The sequence below is a fragment of the Zeugodacus cucurbitae genome, chromosome 6 (assembly GCF_028554725.1).
Source record: "Zeugodacus cucurbitae isolate PBARC_wt_2022May chromosome 6, idZeuCucr1.2, whole genome shotgun sequence".
Taxonomy (NCBI): Eukaryota; Metazoa; Arthropoda; class Insecta; order Diptera; family Tephritidae; genus Zeugodacus; species Zeugodacus cucurbitae.
This window is the reverse complement of record NC_071671.1, coordinates 70,662,304-70,680,213: the sequence shown is the minus strand read 5'-3', so window position 1 is coordinate 70,680,213 and position 17,910 is coordinate 70,662,304. Positions and strand designations below refer to the sequence as shown.

At 37.3% G+C, this 17,910-nt stretch overlaps 2 protein-coding genes across 6 annotated transcripts; one reads left to right on the top strand and one right to left on the bottom strand.

Annotated features, from left to right (window-relative positions):
* Window positions 1–122: 122 nt before the first annotated feature.
* On the bottom strand, window positions 123–6,017 carry LOC105221242 (maternal protein exuperantia). 5 transcript variants are annotated; one of them, XR_008471799.1, is made up of 7 exons: window positions 5,116–5,248; window positions 4,898–5,007; window positions 4,366–4,611; window positions 3,708–3,860; window positions 2,647–3,556; window positions 2,242–2,568; window positions 123–1,412 (listed from the first exon to the last, which is right to left on the bottom strand). XR_008471799.1 is itself a non-coding variant. In XM_011198041.3 (6 exons), exons 3-6 carry the CDS (start codon window positions 4,546–4,548, stop codon window positions 2,327–2,329), a joined length of 1,488 nt encoding a protein of 495 aa, XP_011196343.2. In that variant the 5' UTR covers window positions 4,549–4,611; window positions 4,898–5,007; window positions 5,116–5,248; the 3' UTR covers window positions 1,596–2,326. The 5 variants fall into 5 exon arrangements, 3 of the variants coding, with proteins under 3 accessions (XP_011196343.2, XP_028902084.2, XP_054089703.1); XR_003753368.2 differs by having other exon boundaries at window positions 2,272–2,568; XM_011198041.3 differs by lacking the exon at window positions 123–1,412 and having other exon boundaries at window positions 1,596–2,568.
* Window positions 6,018–6,406: 389 nt separating this feature from the next.
* Window positions 6,407–7,673, top strand: LOC105221241 (MIP18 family protein galla-1). The gene is made up of 4 exons (XM_011198038.3): window positions 6,407–6,934; window positions 6,996–7,108; window positions 7,170–7,320; window positions 7,385–7,673. Exons 1-4 carry the CDS (start codon window positions 6,715–6,717, stop codon window positions 7,480–7,482), a joined length of 582 nt encoding a protein of 193 aa, XP_011196340.1. The 5' UTR covers window positions 6,407–6,714; the 3' UTR covers window positions 7,483–7,673.
* The last annotated feature ends 10,237 nt before the right edge of the window (window positions 7,674–17,910 follow it).

The following is a 17,910-nucleotide window of genomic DNA, read 5'->3' as shown; positions in this document are numbered from 1 at the left end:
GCGACTGTAATAAAAAGATCCTGTGGATATTTGACATTAAATTGCTAATCGATGGTAATGAGTTCGCCCGAACCCTTCTTGGACACATCTGCACCATAATAATTCATATCAATTAGAAAGACTTTGATTAAAACTGATTTTTGAATTTTTATTTCAAATAAAGTACAAGAAGTCACAACAAAGTTTCATCAAATTTTCTTTTTTAAACAGAAACAATACAAAAAGATTTACGATTATTTAGTTTTGTAAATAGAACTCGGGCGGTTTAATGTTGTATGCATTAAGAAAATTCTGTGGGAAATTGCAAAACATTTCAGTATGTGCAAAAAGAATTACATTTGCGTTTTATATGCATTTCAATACGAATACAGGAACAAAAGGGGCACATGCAAATCTGCTATGCCTATTATGTAGAAATATGTTGTTATTGGCGCTTGCGTGAGGGATTTGATCTACATAGTATATAAGTTTGTTTATTTCATCATTTTCAATTTTAGCAATTACTTATTTTTTTTAAGTTGAGGTAAACAGTTTAGTTGTTTTTGTTTTGTTATTTTTTTTTAATTTTTCTTGTATGAAGCTCTTTTAAATTAAGATGAAAGTGGAATCTAGCGAGTGTCAATATAACGCCGCTATATTGCTTGAGCAGCCTAGGTAAAGATCAGCTTTGAGATTCCTTGTTTGTTGTACAATGTTTAAGTAGTTCTTATGTAGCAACAACTCGTTATTGTACTTAATAAGAAATGCTGTGTGTTTAACAATAAATCAAAAGTATTTTCTTCCTCCCGTCTTTCAACTAAATGAGGTTTGTATTAAACTAAAAACGAAAAATTACTCCCATCTCCACAGCTGGTGGCTTAATGATGTTGAGCAGGCAGTTGTTTGCTGCAAATCCCTATTTGATTGGACGGTATTTTTGGTTATTTCAAAGCGAAATTAAATAGTTTCGCTCTGATCTTACATCGATTTGATCACGTTTGCTTGGGGCGATCACAGATATTTGTATTTATATAAGTCTAATGTTTAATTCAATAATTTTTACTTGTATTGTTGCGGCAAATCAATACTGTTCACTGGCATTGAAGGCATAAATCTCACAAACTCAGTGTATATAAGATGTTGTTGCATTTCAAATGTCGAGTCTCTTTCATTTGATTTCTTCTAAAAAACTTGTTAATTATCCTAAACACACATTTAAAATTTTTGATTCACAGAAATTTTGAGCAAGGAGTTTACGGAACCGGCGAAAGCGTTTCATTTCCTTGATTTATTATCTCTTTCTATTAACTTCCTCGTACCTCCTCGTTTATTTTTAGTGAGTTGATATGTTTTTCTATTTAACACAACTGCAATACACCAACCAAACTTTTGTTGCAAGTGAAGCTATCTTTAGTATTAAATTTGAGCTGAAACTGAAAACAGACAGTTATTTTCATATAAAAGCGTTAACCAATTTCAAAAACATGTTTGTTCTACATGTGCTTAACGAGCTCTTTATAATTTACGAATATCTACTAAGAACCAATTTTATAACATTTTAAGCAATTTTACTTACAATTGTGTATACTCGTATATGTTGCTTGAGTAAAAATAAATTGTGTTGGAAAAGTACTTGTTTGTATATTTCGTGTGTTCATTTTTTACAAAGATTTCAAAATAAGATAAATATAAATAGCATTTTAAGGATTATAAAACAAATTTTTAAGCGCACCTTCTAAAATTCAAAATTCCAATTTGTGCAAATAAGTTAACAAGTTTTCGAATTCTTTTAGAATCCTCTAAGATGTCACACTAGAATAGCAAACATTTTGTTAAATAATTATTAGTTTCAACTTTTGTTAAACTACAAGGCAAATGGAGTGACGGATGGTTACTCTGCTGCCGCCGACTAGTGCTGGCAAAAGCGTGATAATACGTTAACAAATTAATATTGTACTAGGAGCAGAGAAACGAAAATACTAATATAATTATATACTCAACTTCAATAATCAAATTGGTTGCATTAACACCATTTACAATTGTGTATTGTAGCCGTTAGCGTTAATCAAATGTTTATATAGTGTTTTTCTTCAAGAAATTCGTTTCTGCCAAATATGTATATGTATGGATAATAATGTAATATAATGCGTATATACAAGTGTGTAAATAAAATTAAATAAAAACATCAACTTCTAATTAATTTTCTGATAAGTAAATATTTCCGATATCTTAACGGTCAACTATATATATATGTGTACATACGTTGGTTAAATATATTGTTAGAATTATTACTTTTTTTTTGTTGCAACAGCGTCTGTCTAGAATTCATTTCTCTCAACATTGATGTTTAATTGGTGACTGTTGCCGTTATGTTGTTTGTGTCGACGGCGCTTTGTAGCTGTGCTTTTAAGGAGTTATTGCGGGAGCGTGGGTTACGCTTACCGCGCTGAGGCTTGCCACCGTTTGGCGGAGATGGAGATTTTGTTGTGGAATCGGGCAGCAAGCCGGCTGCAACTTGTTTGTCACCGCCTGCGCCTTGTTCGCTACACGGACGAGCACTATTGCTGCCGTCGTTTTTTATGTTGCGTACTAAAAAGAATTCAGAAAAGCAAATACAATTTTACTAAATATTATATGAATATGAAATTGATTTATGTATTATACTACCTCCGCGTCTATTTCGGCGACGATTATTGTTCTTAACAATCGGCTTAATAGTCGTTTTTGCTGGATCGAAGTAACTGTCAAATAAATCGGCCAACTCCGCCTTATCTTCAGCCTTGAGCTCCTCAATGACTTGCATGATTTCGGAGAGACCCTCTTTCTGTTTCTCACCCCAAATTGCATTCAGCGTTTGCAGGTCGTAACCCTGTTCGGCAAGTATAATGCGAAATTTGACAGCACGCACGCGATGGTAGAGTGTTGTTTTGAAATAGTTCAAAAACACCGGACGGAATGAATTTTGACGCTCCAAATTCTCATTTTGAGTCTGTAGTTCATTCAAATCGCATTCGATGGGTTGCGCGTACGATTGCAATGCGCTGAGCAACTTCTCCAATGCAGCAGACGATTCAATGGGCACTTTTTGTTCTTGGTTGCTCAACTGCAGTGCTACTTCATACGCAAGCTTAGCACGCACACTAGCATTGCCGTCAAACAACTCACGCTCGTGTACTGGAGCACCCTTGTTTAGTGGCTTTTGAGGGCTCTGATTCTCGCCTGTTTCAGTCGTTGAGCTAACATTGTTATTTGCTTCGCCATCCGAAGCATTATTGTTTATCTCGTGTGTTTTTGCGCTCAAGACTTTGGAAAGCTTACGCAATGTATAGTGTTGCAACGACTCATTGGCATTGGTTTTGGCCAAATTAAAACCATTAGCGAAAGATTTGACAGTGTTAAGGAACCTATCCAGCAAGTTGTACTTTTTAAGCGATTCCAAAATCATATATGGAATGAATTTGCGTTCCTCATGATAGACTAGAATGATACCTTGCGATGCTGCATCTTTGGCTTTAAGCGCTTCCAGCCAATCAAGAAAATCTTTCAAGGCAGCGATTTCCGATTTAGACTTGATAATCTGTACAAGGCCGAAGTCAAAATTAATGACACAATATTAAAAAATATAATATTTTGAAATAAAAAATAAAATTCTAATTCTAATTTAATTTATTTCAGTATTTATATACACTTCTATACCAACAAAAAATATTTAAATTTTCTAATCATACCTTATATGTTTGCATTGATTTCAGCATACGATAGAATCCGATTGAGATCACACGCACTTGGTGACGCTGACGAGCGGCAGGATTCAAGTTCATGTATGGCATAATATATTGTTCAAAATGATCTTTTGGCGTATATGCGGCCAACTGGACGATCTGTGAAAGGAAAAAAAATATTTATTTTTTTTTTATTTTAAAATCGGCTTACATATTTGTTTTACTCTATATAAGTTTAAAGTAGAAAACCAAAAAAGGTGAAGGTCATTGACTTCTAGTTTCAGGAAAAAAAGAAAGAAGTATAAAGTTGGAAAACGAAGATAAATACAGAGATGCAAAAACAGTTATCTCTACACAAACAAGTGTGAAACACCCACACGTTCATGACTTTATAACAGTAAAATGGATTAGGTGCAAAACGAAAGCGACATACATTTTCTGTGTTTTCCAACGTACAAATAACTTTCCCTTCTTTTGGGCAATATAATATTATGCACATACGATCAGTAACTGTAGAGTTGAAATCTGATGAACATTTTGTGACAACATAATTGAAATATTAAAATTATTATCGAATCAGGGCGTGTCGGAGTTTTACCTCAAATAAATATTTGCGGGTATTTTGAAATTTAATTTAATTTAATGTACTCATATGTATACTTACTTCATCGATGAGACGACGTCCCGTTGTGTCTATATCGATGCCCACCAAAGTGTATTTGCCCTTGGCCAAAGTCTTGCTTACGTTAGTTGCATTGACTGTGCCATTGGTGATTACTCCATTAGCGGCGCCTCCGACTGCGGAACTTACTATGCCGTTTTGGCAAGCATTTAATGAAGCGACCATTTTGCAAAATTTCCAATAAAAACAATCCAAGCGAAATCGGACTAATTCGAATAGTTAAATGCGCTGAAAATATAATTAAAAAATTAAGAGTTATTTAAATAAAAAGATCATAGAATAACAAAATATTAGCTCGTCTATCGTCAGCTTGTCTAAGTCCGAAAACACACATTTCTCATATCTGCACATGCATTGGATCGTAGTTAAATTACATTTTTGCACAAAAATTATTAAATCATTAAAACGAAACGGATAAAATAACATTTTAATTGCAAATATTTTCATCTGATAAACCTTGCATATTGTGCGTATTTTAGAATAATGCCTATTGTAAAGGTCTTTGGAATTTCACCTGAAGCAGCTGAACTCCTTTTTCTCTGCTAACAAAACGAACTTTTCTGAACGAACTGAATTGAATTTTTTTAAATTTCGATGTTAGCACCTCACGAAAGACAATTAATCCTGTGAATGTATAAAGTAAACCAGAATTTAACAAGTATTTTTATAAAAACTCATACAATTTGAATGGAATTGCAAAACACATTTTTCGTATAAAATACTAAAGTATACTTGCTATAATGAAAATATTCCAACTGGTAGAACTTTTCTTCGTTTTTACTCGCGGACTGGGTAGTCTGACTTCCAATGATCAAATAAACTAGTTAAATTGTGTAGTGCACATTTGAAGTGCGCTTTGTGTGTTCGTTATCAGTTAGCTTTGTTTTAAATCGCAACTTGAAAGGAGGTACCGAAGGCAAATTACTAGCTCAACTCTTCGATTAAAAGGAAGGTTCAAGCGGCTATTTGGAGTGGCTAACTTTAATGGCATTGTTGTTTCTAATTACATAAGAACAAAAACTTCACTCAGTACGGTACATTTCCCAGTTGTTTTGGCAAACAACGTTATGCGGTTTACAATTGTTGTAATATTTAGCAAGAGGAATTCTTGTACATTATCAATTTGGTCTTCAAATGAACAATATTTCGATTATGGCCTTTGCTCTCCAAAAGTGCACATATAATCATGCCTCCCTAAATGAGGGAGTCAATGGTGGAGTTGGGAATGCGTTATCTTCAACCACATCAATAAGTAATGAGAAACATATTAAATTTAAAACTGCAGTCAATGTCAGCCATAGATTAACCACGAAGTTTCAAACGGCCAATCATGGTATTTATACCTTATATGATATAATTCCATGCTGTTGCCGATTTATCATGGAAAAGCAATCTAATAGAATTTGTTCGCTGCAGATTAGATATCACCTACATTTCTATCTCCAGGTTCGCTTCCTTTTGGGATTACCGCTAAATACCCACCTTGATGTGCTAAGCTAATTGCGTTTTCAAAGTAACTTATTTGTATTTATTCTAAACTAAGTGATCACTTCTTAATGTAATATTTTATTGCATGCGTTTCTAGGCCACGATACAATAACCAAAAAAGTAAAAACTTTAACAAGACAACAATTTTATTCTAGAAACGGCTGCGCACCATACTTTCGCAACTGATAAGAGAAAAAATAGAAGCAAATGCAATATGGCAACCTCCACAGCTGATTCATGGCTTTGTCTAGAGAAGTATGCAGTATTTTTGTAGGTCTTGTTTTTCAAATGAAATTATTACTTAATCAAAAAATATTAACACTATTACTACGAATACTTGTGGTTGAAATTTATTTCTTATTTATACAAAACCACAGTGAAGCCAGCGTCCCGTTTTCCGTAATGCAAAGTATTTCCTTGAGTTGCTCCAATTGTTGATGTGGCAACTCTTCAGCTCTGATGTGGTGAAAAGGAGAAATATTTTCTTTTCTGTACTCAGCTGCTTTACTATTTTTGTTTTGCTTACGGTCGCCATCACTGCTTTGTTTTTATTTGACATTTGGTGATGTCTGCTGTAATCAGGTGTTATTTAATAACATAAAACAAAACTATTTTGATAAAAATACGGTTGCACGTAGAAGCAAAAATTATCGAAATTCGCTGTATATTTTGTGAAATAAGTGATATATTACTATACTCTTCTATTCAGTGAATTGTATTTGCATAAGTAACAACAAAACAACCAACGCGTACAATACGCACAGCGTGAAGAAGATAAGCAAACGCGACAGCGTAGAATATTAGCGATTGGCTCAAATAATTGTTGATTGACACAAATAGATAATGTTGTCTTTCATCAGACGAAAACTATCGGAGTCGGACTCGGGGAGCGGCAACAATACAACGCTTTCGAACGCTTCAACAGCCGGCACGATAGATAATATGCTCGCACAAAAAACCACTCAAATGTCTTTGGGTAACGAGGCTATACCAATTGGAGAAGACGCGTTGCTGCAGGAGTTGGGCTATAGAAACGCAAATGATCTGCAAGAAACAGTTTACGGTAAAACTCTTGCTCAGATTTTATTATTTTTTATTATTATTTAACTTAACAATTCGTGCAGATGTACTTCGTACAATACGAGATCCCGAGAAGCCATGTACATTAGAAGATCTCAATGTTGTCTATGAGGAAGGGATCATGGTGCAGCCTTCAACAAAATCAAATGTTTCTGTGGTATGTTTGTAGTATTATTTACTGTATATTGAATAATTAATATGTTTCTTTCTTCCCACAGGTACGCATTGAATTTAATCCCACTGTGCCACATTGCTCTTTGGCTACACTCATTGGACTATGCATTCGTGTCAAAGTCGAACGCAGCTTGCCGCATAATATTAAGTTGGACATATACATTAAGAAGGGCGCGCACACAACGGAGGATGAAAGTAATTTAACGCTTGATTTCTTTTAATATGCAATTTTATAGTAATTAATTGTGTTTTCTTTTAGTAAATAAGCAAATAAATGATAAGGAGCGCATTGCTGCCGCTATGGAAAATCCAAATCTGCGTGAACTAGTGGAAAATTGTATAAAAGAGGAAGAATGAAGAACGACTTAAAAACTAGACAAAGGAATAAAATTAATTGTAGTGCATAGATACGGTTATTTAAAATAAGAAATTTAATACAAAGTAATAAGCATCTACAACATGTATATATTTAGATTTTTTATGTGCATATATATTTTTTAATATACGTTCAAAAGCTGGTTTTTGTTAAGCTGTCTTTAGAGTCACTATTTAAATTTTCTCTTTTTAGTTGAAGGAAAATCTATTTATATACATATGTATATATGATTGTAATGTTACATTACCGGTACGCAACAAGTAAAAATTTACAAATAGTTGTTTTAATACACGTAATGCCATAATTCTTAGGCACAATTAGTAAAATGTATATTTTTAAGCACCTACTTATGCATACTTACGGTACTTTTGTGCGTTTGTATGTAGATACATATGTTTTGGCACGAGCTGCTGATAAAGTAACTCCTAGCTTAACTTTGTTATTATTGTAGCAGACATCTCACTATCTGTGCTGTCGATTTGGGCGTGTGTTTACGTTCCAAGTGATAAGAGCGGTTCGTGTGCAGTTCCAATATGGCCGGTTTTATATAAATATACAAAATGTATGTATGAAATATTTCCGAGAGATCAATATTTTTATTTTGTTTATCAAAAATGTTGATAAAGAAATATGTATATATGTACATACATATGTATGTAAATGTATGTGCATATATTAATTTGAAGAGGCGTTTGAATCTTTGTGTATAGTTGTTGTTGCACTGGCACCTACAATAGTTATCTATAATACCGTTATACTTTATAATATGTATGTAGCTATATATCGGTAGCTGCGTTCAAATTTGATTGAGTTGTTATCAGGAGTGTACATACATATGTATATTTTAAGATAACGGAAATACTTTGCATACATACATGTATCAATTTTGTTGACGGTATATCATAAACCATCACTGAAAAGGGCGTTGACAGAAAAATATTAAATTATTAACAACTTTCGCTATCTGTTTCACGCGTTATTGTTGACACTGTGATGCGTAAGCTGCGGAGAATTCTACACCGTCTCTATTGTTTTTGACACCTTTGATACTTGGGTCCATAAGCGACCATGAGAGACCATTCATCACTAATCATATATGTAAAAAACACTCAAAGACGCTTAACTAATCCATTTCTTTGGGTCTGTGTCACTACAACAACAATAATATCTATAAAAAGGAATATCGATTAAATAATTATTAATTTTCACTATTATTGCTATAGTCTTCGTCTTGAGTTTCTCCAATTGCATATACATATGTATATCTTTTTCGAAAGGACCAGATATTTCATAAAAATCTAAAATCTCTCAGCGCGCTGCCAGGCAGACTAGTGCAAGCATCCTTCTGTGCAGACAAAATATTTTGCAAAAACTTCAACATGGAAATCCGTAAACGCGTACTAACACACATGCATACATAAATATGTACAGACAATGTGCAGCAGCTAAGCAATTTAAGACGCCGTGGTCGAGACAACGAATGCCGATGGCAATTTTCTTTGGCACACGAAACCGCCACAACACAAATAACGGTAAAAAAGTAATAAGAAGTGCACGAGCAGAGCAATGAATATTACAAATGGCAGTGGAACTATATTGAGATGAGGAAGGAAGCGCCGCGACGCGAAAATAGTTGCTGAAGAAAGATTTAGCGAAAGCTTTTAACATAATCGAGGGATAGTGCAGCGGCAACGATGTATGAGTTAGCGGTAAATGTATTCCACGAAGAACTTAAGCAAATCGCTTTTGTCCGACCACACGCACTGCTTGCTTGCTTGTTTAAACAAAACCGTTACAGTTAAGTGCGCAATAAGATTTCTTCTCAGTAGCAACTATTTTATAAAAAAGTTCAATGTTCTTAAAGTCTAGTTTCAAAAATCTGTGAAAAATGAGAAGGAAAGGAGCAAAAGAGATAGAGAGAGAGAGAGAGAGAAATTAAAAAATATTTATTTCACGGGTAGATTGGAGAACACTTTGGTGGAACCGTTTAGGAGATCTCTCTGACAGGGAATATATGCTGCAGTTGGAACATACAAACATATTACTTTGTTATTGTAGGAAATAATGTGTTCTTGAGAGCGATCTTGTCTGTGTATCGGCTCTTTGGTTCCTAAAATCAGCTCGGGAGACCCAGACTAGAAACTAAGTGGTTTTATTCCATTCACCTGACAAATAGGTCAGTTTATAAGTCTATAGGATTTTAGGAATCTTTTTAAAGGTTACAATGCGTACGGGCACAATGCAAAGATCGCCATCAATACCATTTTGATGGTCGGAACAAGGAACGAGTTCTGGTCCAGTGGAGTCGTCATTCAGCCATCAACTACTTTATCGGTGGTGAATGACGACGTTTCATATATTGCAAATATTTTCGATGTTCCATTAAATTTTTCCAACTCCGTGTGCTCCGATTTTTCTACAGACGTATTTATGTTGAGGCTAAGGTCGTTCAAATTACTTCCATTGAAAATAATAATCAAGGAATTTTTATGCGAATTGAGTGTTTAGATAAGTTAAACAATCAATTGTGCCAGGTTCAACGTTGCATTTGCTCCCTTCAATTCAGTCCCCACACTTTACTAAAGCATACTGGGGTGAACAAATGTGCATATGTATCTAAATTAGAGTTTGTGTGAAGCCACCCTTCATAGAAAAGTTGAGGAAGAGACCAGCGACCGTTAATGGTCCCGTTCATTTGAGCTTTCCTTTGCAAACACCCACACAAGCGCCAGTAGCCATACAACTAACTAACTGTACCTCGTTTGTTATTTCAATTTTGCATATTCAATGCACTTTTTAGTTTTACCAGCTCACTTCCTCCACTTTATGACACTTCCATTTCTTGACGAGAGTTATGCGCGCTGTCCTTCGTCGAAGACTCAAGGCTATTGGGTTCGTTATTGCAACTCAGTTGCGCCATGTTACGTGAACGTGAGTGAGTGTGTGGGTCCCTCTGTGTTTGCATGAAGTAGCTTGGACAACGGCAGGTCAGCGACGCTTCTTGCGGACCGAAAGGGGCGTATAAGGGAATTATGGAAGCAACGCACGTGGACTGTAATGGCACTTCATCCAAACTGCAAAGAAATTATTGGTTAAAGGAAATACAAAAAATAAAAAAAATCTGCGGAAACTAAAAAAGGTCGAACGTTCGCATAAATGAGGTTCGCACTTCTAGGCGCACGGTGTGGTAGCGCGTACACAACGAGTAATCGAGTCTGGCCGCTGCCGTTGTAAGTGTTCGAACGCGACGCAGCGCGCAAAGGGCAAAAACTGTGGCAACATCAAAGCGGCCGTTCGAAGTGGCAGCGAAGAACACGGATCGTTCTGATTGCTATGCCAATTAGCGTAATGAGTGCAGCAGCGCGAGCATATGACGCTTTTTGTGCCACTTTCTTTGCACACTTTCGTGTGCACTTCATTGTATTCCTATTGTGTGCAACACCATTTCACCATTTTTTCTATATTCGTATGCTCTCCTTTGGCAGAGCTGGGCACACAGCTTCAGCTTTTTCTAGTTTCCTAATGGTGCAGAGGATGCGCCAGTGTCTCTGCCTCTTTGTCTGTGTGTGTGTGTGGAAAGCACTTAGGACCGTTGAAGACACTTAAACCTAGTTTTTACCGTTTTTTGTGCTAAATGTTTAAATGACCTTTTGTACTCGCACGTGCAACAGCCAGTTCGAGTGTACCTTCGAGCGGATCGCTGCCTCTTGCGCCATTATTTCTAGCGCCAGTGTGAGCTCTATACACCAGCAGCTTCATAAATGGACTGAGGAGAGGGAAGGGTATTACGATTTACAAACCATTGTCGGAACTAGACGGTTGAACTCAATCTGTGTGCCTTAGAAACCTGTTCTGCGCTTCGAACACCCCGACTCTATTTTATCATACTAGAAAAGGAAGCATCGGATGTACTCTTGGCTATACCGAATGTAGGTATGCACCCTGAATAATCTTTTAATTGACATCAATTACCGAGATACGTCTATATGAGATCCATCGCTCATATACGGTGAATAATTCGAGTCAAGAGACCCAGAGAACTCATCATTGATCTAACCTCGACTCATAAAACGTCTGACTATTTGGTGGGCGATTTATGGATTGATGATAAGAGGTCGCTTGAAACTTCTAAAGAAAACATCCTTTAGAAGAAGACTTCAGCAGTAGTACCTCTGCTATTGTCGCGTTGTTTTGGAGGAAATTCCAGTAAACAACATGTTGCTTTATCATAAGTGCTCTGTACTACAAATGAAAACCGAGTCGTTTTCTGTGAATGTTCATTTATATTTTCTTCTACTCATCAAATGTAAGGCTTTAACGTTTCCGCCCACCTTTTAGTTTGCTCATTTGCTACAATATAGTTTTTTTCTGGCCCATTTCCGCTGAGCATCTCTTATTGTGAAAAGCTTTATTACCATGTTTTTTAGCTCGGTTTCGTGCGCCTGTCTGCGCTACTGTCTACCCACCCGTTTGCCCAACTATCCGTCTGTTTGCGCCGCGACAATGGCGCTCACAAGATCGACAACCTCACAGGTAATTCAACATTTTTCGCGTCTTCACATTTTAATCGCTATAATTCTGACAGCCGTCGAGGGAGGTGTGTGGGGTGCGCAGAGCGGCGGACATCCGGACACGGTGAAAATGAAAGAAAAAATAAATAAACATGCCATTAAGAGTCAAAAAGCGCCGGAAATGAAACTGCAAAGGAGAGCAAGAGTTAACAATTACAATGGGACACAAGTAATTAAAGCGACTACTCACGGCAATAATACTAACAACAATAGTTAAATCAACTGCAGTGGCAGCAGCAGCAGCAGCAACGACAAAAGCAATGAGTACGCGAAACAATAACAGTTAAGTATAATTGCTGGCACACGTGCGCCCAAGCGCCCAAGCGACCAAACGGAGAACAATAGGCGAAACGCGTTTAATCGGCGAAACTGTAAACGCCGCGATGTCGTTGCCACCCGCCATCCGCCACCCACCAGAAGCTGCCAGTTTATGAAGCATATGCTGCGCTAAGAAGCAGAAATGTTAAGCGGCGAAATTGCGTGGTAAATGTAGATGATAGGATGTTGAAGCACTACTGGTCTGGGATTGGTCCAGGTTCTGGTTACCAAGCAGAAGAAGAGGGGAGATGACAAAGATGAGGTTGCTTGCAGTGCCTTCGCCAAGAAATGGCCAAAAATAATGCAGTTCATTGGAATCCACCTGGTGTCGAGACGAAAAGGGCCACGATGCAAATTATGCTGCTTCTCACAAAAGATTCGATCGAATCGCTGCTGAAAAGTGGCTTTCACAAACGTAAAAATCATGTCATAGAAAACGGAAGCCGACACTGTCCATAACTTGCCCTCGGATAACGAGATGGGTGAGGCCAAGGAAGATTCCATGGAGTACTCGTATGATATCGTACACTATCGATTCAAAGTCTTTCCCTTTATTGTAAACTATATTTTTCTCGGAAAGGTATTTTGTAATTTAGAATAGCATTCAAATTTTTATTTTAAGATGTATTGCTGTAGAATTCGGAGGGTTGACTCGAAAGCTGGAAGCGGGTAGGGAGTTTTGTATACATAGTTGAGGGTAAAGGAAAACAGTTACAATGGGAATCTGAAAAACCTGTGTTAAATGTTTACTTAATTTAGTCCAAATGTAAATAGTAGTCGATCAGAGCATTACCTCAAATTTACTCTGCTGGGACAACTCGGAAGGCTTTGTGTGTGAGCATCATGTAAAGTTGGTTTATTCTGCGCAATAAAAACTGAGGCAGCTGAGTAGTTTTATTATATCCGCTTCACGACTTAAACCTGCGGTATGCCACTGAGGAGTGTGAAAGTTACGGCATCAACGACGCCTTTCATCTCTCAGTATGTTTGACGATTATATAACTATATAAGGGCGGCTATTTGGTAGCAGGGTTGAGCTGTATATATCCATGATATTAGAAAGGTGATCAGGCTACAGTATATCTATTAAAAGAATCTTTCTTTGGAAGGCAACTCCAAGTTGTTGGACCAGAACCTCGAAAGCAAGATTACGGATAACGGTTAAAAAGTTTTCTTGAAGTCACTAATACGAAAAGCTATTTAATTGGGCTCAAGTTTTCGCCTAGAGAGAACTAAGTTAACTGAAGCGCTTGTCCATAGTTTGACATATGGTGGTTCGGTAATAAGTTAATAACACTGGAGCCGATGAAGCTTGTGTTTGGAAAAGAAATTAAAGTTCCGTTCGATAGGTGGCGCCCTATTCCTTTGGATTTCGGGGAGTATTCAGCTCATGAAGGAGTCATAGCAACTCAAAGCTTTAACGCCGCAGCGTGTTATATTCGTATATGTGACGATGTCATACTTTATACAGTTATTATTAAAATCACCTCACATTTGTTGGGATTAACCAATTTCCATAATAATTGCTTGTCGCCGCATTTGTGCAACCGTGGCAAGCAACGTGAGAAGCAGTAAATTCGACAAGTTGTGGCATTACCGTTACTACTGCTGCTGCTGTTGTTGTTGTTGTCGTATTCACCTCTCGCTGCGTCGGTAATAAAGAAAATTAACCCTTACACATAAAGAATTAACAAATTGTCTGAGCATGTGGTGTGTGTGTGTGTGATTGCCCTGCAGCTGTGCTTATTGGAGGCCAAATATGCTCGAGGACATTAAAATAAGGCGCGTACTTTTGGAGTGTCAGCTATGCCGAGGAGTGTGCAGAGTAAAAAACTGAAGTGTGGCAATTGTTTGTCATTCTTGCATTTACATTTTCAAGCCGAAGACATAATGACAGCGGCTCAGCTGAATTAATTTTCCACGCATGTGCGCCTGTGTGTTTGTATTTACATGTGCTTGTGTGTGTTCGGAATTAAGGAGTCAAGTGTCGCTTGTGGCAATTTCCGGTCATTCAATTCGGCGCCATTCAGAGCAGTTACAATGCACACTTATACAAACGCATACATGTGTGTGTGTGTTCGTTGAGTGGAGAAATGGGCGCTGAAGTTGCTGCTGCAGCCCACAATGCCAATAATATTGTAATAATAACAGCGTGAATTACAACAACAACATCTGCGAGTACAAAGGGCAGTAATGGCAACAAATGGACATATGTATGTGTATGTACCATATATGTATGTATGTGCGTGTAATATAAGTAAACATACATATATGCCATACACATGCCTAGCATACCCCAACCATACTTCGAACACACACACACACTTATGTAATCGCGTATTGGACGCATTGTTCTCGTAAAATGCCTAGCCTATTGTGTTGCATTGTGTTGTAGCATTGTTGTTGTTGTTGCTGTTGTTTTTGCTTTTGCTGCTGCTGTTGACACAATTCCTATAAGGTTGTTTGTTGTTACATTGTAACATCGTTAAGCCCATTGCCTTTCGGCGTTGCCGTTATTTGCTCTCGCTGCATTCACGCACACACACACACACACACACACACCCCTCTTTGCCTCTTATTAACACTACCAGCATAATAACTTATTGTGCAATTTAACACGATTGCAATTCGGAAGTACCGTAATGTGTATTTATCCCCTTCCGTATTGGCCACTTCGTCTGCTGTTTCGGTCATTTGCTGCTGCATTTCGCTATTCGGTAAATAGGTCAACCGTTGCACGGAGCTTAAAAAATACCGTTAATAATTTGGCATAGCTTTTGGGTTCTCTGAAGGTGCACTCTTTTTTAAATAGCACAGCGACGCGAGGGAATCGGAATTTAAGTCAGGAAGCCACTCATAGTAGTTTTTAGGTGGCCAATTGGCGGCCTTAAGCCTTTATGGACAACGATATTTTTAGTGAATGGATAGTGTCGTCTTCGGATCATTGGTTCTGTACCAGGTTAACTATATATAATATGGGAAGACCCGTAAATGTATGTCCATTAGCTACATCCACTGGAAAAGGGTACCGATAAAGCCTTGAAATCTAATTTGAATTTCCAAGCCCCTGATTGTTGATGATATTGCCCAATTAATGCACAGTTGCCGACTGCCAAATTATGCGAAAATTTCCCCAAAAAATTCAAAATTAATATTCACTCAGCGTTTTCCGAAATAGAACTTGATTCGAATGCAACAAAGCGACAAAATGAAAATGAATGTGGAGCATTTCCGCACAAGAGCTCGATATATGTACATATATACAAATGTATATGAAAACATATGTCTAACTGGATTAATTGCTAATCAGCCATAACCACAACCACAGCGCCACAAAGTAAGAAGCTTGGAAAAACTCTCGATTTATTCAAGTTGCCCCTGAAAGCGCTGCAAAGCCTCATTGAGTGGCTCTTTTGAAGCATGAACTTGAACATGATGCTGTTCTGTTCTATGCTGATCAATGAATGTGGCGATGAACTTTAGTGCCAACAGTGGATTATGGAATATGTGCTGTCAATTAACGAAGAATTGAACTCAATGAGCCATAGTGGAAATCATCAACTCAATTATGCTAATTAGGTCATGGTAATTTGCGATTTGTTATAAAGCACATGAGAGTGGGGTCGCTCATACACACATGCATACGAGTACATGAGATTAACTCCGCTACAAAGTTTCGTACTTATACTCAGTGAATTATATGAATGTGTGTGTACTTCTGTGTCTTGGCAATCGAATGAATGTGGCAGGCTTATTAATGCGTGCGAAATATCGAGCTGTACCATGCAGTGAACTAATCAGCACGGAGTATAAACATTAACTGTTGTATTGGACTCTTTTGTTTTGTATGAAAGTATAATGAGGCGCTATAATTGGTACATCCAATAACTTCCTCTTTTTGAGTAACTTAGTACCTAATAAGGGTTGCTAGGGGGTTTTTCACCGTTACATCGTTTTATTTCCTTTTCTTTCCATTCCATTCCTTTCCTGGTCCTATATATGCCACTAATTATTGAGGGGAGCCCGATTCGAAGACGTTGGAGATTAGGGGTTTCATCTCTTTTGAATAATCTCAGCATCAATTTTTCAATTTGAGGGTTTTCATCTGTCTTCAGGAGACTTTTTGGAATCAAAATTAATCGGTGACAAAATCTTCAAGTGTGATTCTCTTTATCCCTAACTAATCGAACTCTCCTCTTCCTTTATATCTTGTCAGAGTGGCGGATACTTAAGTTGAATTAGAACAACCCTAATTTCATATAATTTTAATAATATTTCATTCCCCACCTTGTAAATGTATAAAGTGCACTTTCCTAGTTTGATATTCTTCAGCACACATGCAGCCCTGCTACTTAACTCCTTGCTGGTAATGCGCACTAAACATCCATTCATGGCTCAGTTGATGAGGGCTAAATAAAAACAGAGACGCACAAAAGCTCATTTGCAGAGCTACTTCCACTGCTGCACCTTCCCTGAAAGATGCCAGTCGCCCTCCCCAGTGGTTGGCGGAAGCGCGAAACTGTGCTTCCAAAATGCCAAGCTGCTGCTCGGCTGCAATTTCGAATTTAACTACAGCCAACGTCAACAACAAATAAACTTCCGAATTTCGTCAATTACATAGAGTGCATAAGGCAAATAAAACAACTCACACGCATACTCTTTCATACAAACAAGCACAGGTGTGTTTTTATATTTGTGAACTCATAAGCGTGTGTGTGAGTTTATCTTTGCATGCGCTTTGAATTGCCTTGAGCAGCAATTGCCAGCTGCCAACGCCAACATTTGATTGGTTGCAACTTGAGTTCTTGGCAATAAATAATCGAAATTAAAAAAGTTTTACCTGCCGAAGCGAATATATTAAATGGATTTCGAGTTGGAGAGGCAATCCATATGAGCAATGCAGAGTTGTGCGCATGTGTGCCTTCCATATAGCTTTCCTCACACACCAAAATACTTTCAAGGCAAGGACAGTGACAAAAGTTTGACTGTAGAAAATTAAAGTGACTGATTGAAAACTTGACTGATTGAATGTGTTGAGCAATACATCTTCATATGGATGTGCTAGAGGTAAGCTATCGCTAAAGTTGACATTCACTTAGATTGCAGTTGGTTCGTAGGATCTAAAATATGCTAGCACGCTGACGAGAATTGAAAGCTTCTGAAAATTATTCGATTCAGCACGTAAAGCTTTGTCTTCTATCGACTTTTCACAGCGCACATTACAATCACCAATATATATGGTTATCTAAGTTAGTACTAGATATACTCTAAAGCTAAGTTGGAGCAACCGAAAGCTTAAAGCTTATTTAAAAGCTTTATAGTAGACTTTGGAGTCCTTAAAGCAAAGTGTTTTTATTAGAAACTGAAGAGATTTTAATAGGAATAAGGGTCTGGAGTTACAATCGGAGGACCATACAAAGCTGGGCTTTCAAAAATTGTTTCTAAATAAGTTTACGGTTGATTACGGGGCTTACATGCGCGAAACTCTGCAAGGTCACGAGGACTTCCACATAGACGATA

Coding starts and splice junctions, on each gene's coding strand:
- LOC105221241 (XM_011198038.3), top strand. CDS start 6,715: ATGTTGTCTTTCATCAGACGAAAACTATCGGAGTCGGACTCGGGGAGC. Junction 6,935..6,995: donor TCTGCAAGAAACAGTTTACG/GTAAAACTCTTG, acceptor CAATTCGTGCAG/ATGTACTTCGTACAATACGA. Junction 7,109..7,169: donor CAAAATCAAATGTTTCTGTG/GTATGTTTGTAG, acceptor TTCTTCCCACAG/GTACGCATTGAATTTAATCC.
- LOC105221242 (XM_029046251.2), bottom strand. CDS start 4,548: ATGGTCGCTTCATTAAATGCTTGCCAAAACGGCATAGTAAGTTCCGCA. Junction 3,861..4,365: donor GACGTCGTCTCATCGATGAA/GTAAGTATACAT, acceptor TTCCTTTCACAG/ATCGTCCAGTTGGCCGCATA. Junction 3,557..3,707: donor AATCAATGCAAACATATAAG/GTATGATTAGAA, acceptor GGCCTTGTACAG/ATTATCAAGTCTAAATCGGA.